The sequence below is a fragment of the Spea bombifrons genome, chromosome 1 (genome assembly GCF_027358695.1).
Source record: "Spea bombifrons isolate aSpeBom1 chromosome 1, aSpeBom1.2.pri, whole genome shotgun sequence".
NCBI classification, from domain to species: Eukaryota; Metazoa; Chordata; class Amphibia; order Anura; family Pelobatidae; genus Spea; species Spea bombifrons.
Window position 1 is genome coordinate 100,133,767 of NC_071087.1, and position 3,511 is coordinate 100,137,277.

Consider the following 3,511-nt stretch of genomic DNA (forward strand, 5'->3'; position numbering starts at 1 on the left):
GTCCTGTCCAGCCACATGCTTTCAATGAACAGAGTTGGTAAGGGCCCAGTCCTGAGTAGTGGCTAAGAGTCATTAGTGGCCTGTGACAGATCAGGGGGACTCCATACGGGTTGTACTTCCTTGATGGTGGCCCTGTATGAACTTAATTGCTTCTTACAGCTACCCCTTTAAACAGTTTTCTGCCCCATGCACCCCACCCCCAAGCATTTGCCTATTTCCCCAGCTCTTTGGTTTGCAGGTTTGGCTAAATACATTGCCTGCTTGCCACAGCACACATGTGCTATGTCAACTGCAAGTCAGTTTGTGCCGAGTTTCAAAGGGTCAAATAAGACTCCCAGCACCATACATGCATGTACTGAAAGCACTTTCCTGTCACTGAATGGCTGCAGTATCTTCTGAAGGCTTTCTTTTCTCTGTACTATGTTAGTGACTTCTTTATTGTGGGGCTGTATCAGACACTAGACTGTCTCTTTAAAAACATAGCATATGGTATTGACAATAAGCAGACTGGCCAAATTGTTATTCGCACAGTCAAAGGTAATTTAAATTCTATGCGCTTCTACATGTTTCTGAAAAATATAATATTGGCATTTCTCTAAACTTTGTTGCTGTCGTCAGAATGTTGGTCTCGGACAGGATGCCTCTGGGGTACTTTTTGTGGCTTGTTTCTTCATGTGGAGTGTACTATAGTCCGTAGTGCCACTTGGTCATGTCCATCATTAGCATGCCTGGGTAGGAGGTGTTGTCTACTTACAGCCCCCAGATACCCTGTTCTCACACAAAGCATTGTTATGTTTAAAGGGACAGTTTCATGTCCTGGACACCCCCACTATAGAAGAGTGCATAGAATATGCATTCTCCCAAAACGGGGGGTGGGGGAGAGAGAGAGAAACAGCTAATGCTAGGGCTCACTGGTGGAAACTATACAAAGTGCAGAGACCTGTGTTTGGCCAAACACATCTCCTGCATGACATTTAACTGGGAGCAAATGGGGAATCCCCCACGTATTTGCAAAATGGACAACATTAATGGGACAGCGCAGCCATCGTATGCATTTGGATACATAAGATAGCTGGGGTGTCCCTTAAAAAGAATGCAATTTAATGACTAGCACAAAGATAAACTATAAGGGCTAGCAATGATCCCATATGCCTTTTCAGTCTGCTCCTGTCTGTGTGTAATTAACCAATTTAGTGCTATTTAACATTTAATGCTGGAGTGCAAACCTTGGTTGCAATGTGGGGTACTGTTACTATTATGCAGTATTAAGGCAAGTTTTTTCCAGCTTGAAACTTGCAACTTACATTGTTAATGTCGATACAGCTTAATAGTTTTTTTTTTTCTGTGCAGACATCCCCCCTTTTGTGTTATATTGTTGAAGTATCCCTGCTTACACCATGTTGACCTTCTTGCTCAAAGCCTTTTCAAATGTATCTGCCTGGAATGCAAGCAACGCTGGGGTTGGCCAGGACCAGCTGGCAGATAGGTGGTGGAGTCCTGGAGAAGATCATGCGCTTAAAATTGGAATCATCACTGCCCTTGGTTGTCTGATAATCTTGGGGAATTCATTTGTTCTCTTTGTCATTGCATCCTCTGTGTCTGGATGGTCTCGCAACAGCCGCTACATCCTAATTTCCTTGACTGGCACAGATGTCACATTGGCCTTGATTGTGGTTCCTCTCAATCTGTATGGAAGCTTAGCCCTGGAACCTGGGGAAGAAGATGAGGGTGAATCACCTATTGGACCCTACTGCCACATAGTGGCCTTCATCAATTCCTCAGTGTTTGCCTCTTCTATTTACTCTTTGGCTACCATCAGCCTGGAGCGTTACATTGCAGTATTTTTTCCACTGCACTATAACAGGGTAATGAGCCGTCGTCGGGTCAAAATCCTTATTGCTGCAGCTTGGCTATTGCCACCCATTTTTCTCTTTCCAATCTCTATCCCTGGTGGGACAGTCATACGTGTCTATTTCTCTCGAGCCTCACTTATCTGTAATCCAGACTATGCCAGTAATATGGGTTACTCCCTGCTCCTAACAACTGTGATATTTTTTCCCTGCTCTGCTATCGTCACTTTTGCTAATCTAAGACTTTGGCTAGTGGCGAGAAGGCAGAGCAGGAGGATGAGCGTAGGCTGGGCTGGGAGAACACAAACCATAGACGTACCGACAGTATGTAGCAGAGTAACTCAAAGCAGCATAAAAAGAACCACCGGAAATATGTGCACAGTCAAGGAGTTTAGAGACAAAGGTCCACGCAGGGGAGATCCAGCCTCCAGGGTATTGGTTCCTGTGGTCATTGTTTTCTACATGTGTTGGACTCCATGCATGGTGACTATCCTTTATAATGGTGAGACACCTTAGTATCATGATTTCATTTAATACAGTTTTTAATTATTGTTCCTGTATTAAATTGTTTACCGGTACATACATCTCCCAATGATAAGATGTACATTTATTCAGTAGAAAATGCCAACAACTGTGTATGCGCTTATGTGGCTATTATATCCTTGGTATGGCAGTGAAGATTTCAGTATACCTGAGGGCTGTAAATTGCTAAGTAAAAACAGAAAGTGACAGCCCATAAGAACCATTCAGCCCAACCTCTGAATATTTTCCTTAGTCCCTGGCCTTATCTTATATCTAGCTTAGCCTTATGCCTATTCCATGCTTGCTTAAATGTCTTCACTGTATTAACATATACCACTTCTGCTATTCAATACATCCACTACCCTTTCAGTAAAGTAATGTTTCCTGATGTTACATTTAAACATTTGCCCCCCCCCCAGATTAAGACTGCCCTATTGTTGTAGTATTACTCCTTTTAAATAAACTCTTCCTGTATCATGTTGACTTCCTTTAATGTATGCATTGATTCCATAAATACAACAGGCAAGACAATACATTCCCTGGCCTTATTTAAATAATAAGTAACTGACTTTTATTTTTTTTTTGCACTGTTTTCTCAGCCATTACTCGGGAGAGGGTACAAGAATGGGTGGAGTTTGTGGCATTGTGGCTTCCAAGCGGCAATGGCTTCCTGAACTGCTTTGTGTACTTCTGGATCAACAAGAGCTTCCGACAAAAATTCCGGCAGTTGGGGCGTAAATTGTGCCTGTGGGGTTGTAGCCACTCCCAAACGAAACCCCCAAAACATTCTGCCACCACTGTGTACCAACTAAACTGTATGAACAACAGTCCAGTGGCAGCCTTGCAGGAAAGGTCGTGTAGCATGACCTCTACATGCATGCTTCTTCCACAGCCAGCAGGGGAAACTATTTTATGAAAGTAAGGTGAGATAATAGTGACCCCTGAGGAACATGAAAGGTGTTGCAGGTGCATGATTTTATTGTATGTGTTACCTTTATAAAAACAGTAAAGCACTTTAACTCTTGAGCGCCTGTGTTGCACCTCCAAACTGGCAGCAGTATAGTTAACCTGTGGAATCAAGCCAGCATGTACAAAAAAACAGCCATATCTAAGCTGGATTGCGAAACTGCTCCTAGGCT

The 3,511-nt window shown here is 43.2% G+C and overlaps 1 protein-coding gene across 1 annotated transcript; it reads left to right on the plus strand.

Annotated features, from left to right (window-relative positions):
* Positions 1–1,397: 1,397 nt before the first annotated feature.
* On the plus strand, positions 1,398–3,288 carry LOC128474334 (D(4) dopamine receptor-like). Its single transcript, XM_053456648.1, has 2 exons — positions 1,398–2,352; positions 2,972–3,288. The coding sequence occupies exons 1-2, from the start codon at positions 1,398–1,400 to the stop codon at positions 3,286–3,288; spliced, it is 1,272 nt and encodes a 423-aa protein (XP_053312623.1).
* The last annotated feature ends 223 nt before the right edge of the window (positions 3,289–3,511 follow it).

Excerpts from the sequence above, each read along its gene's own strand:
- LOC128474334 (XM_053456648.1), top strand. The coding sequence starts at position 1,398 with ATGTTGACCTTCTTGCTCAAAGCCTTTTCAAATGTATCTGCCTGGAAT. Across the intron at positions 2,353-2,971 it reads GGTGACTATCCTTTATAATG|CCATTACTCGGGAGAGGGTA; the intron begins GTGAGACACCTT and ends CTGTTTTCTCAG.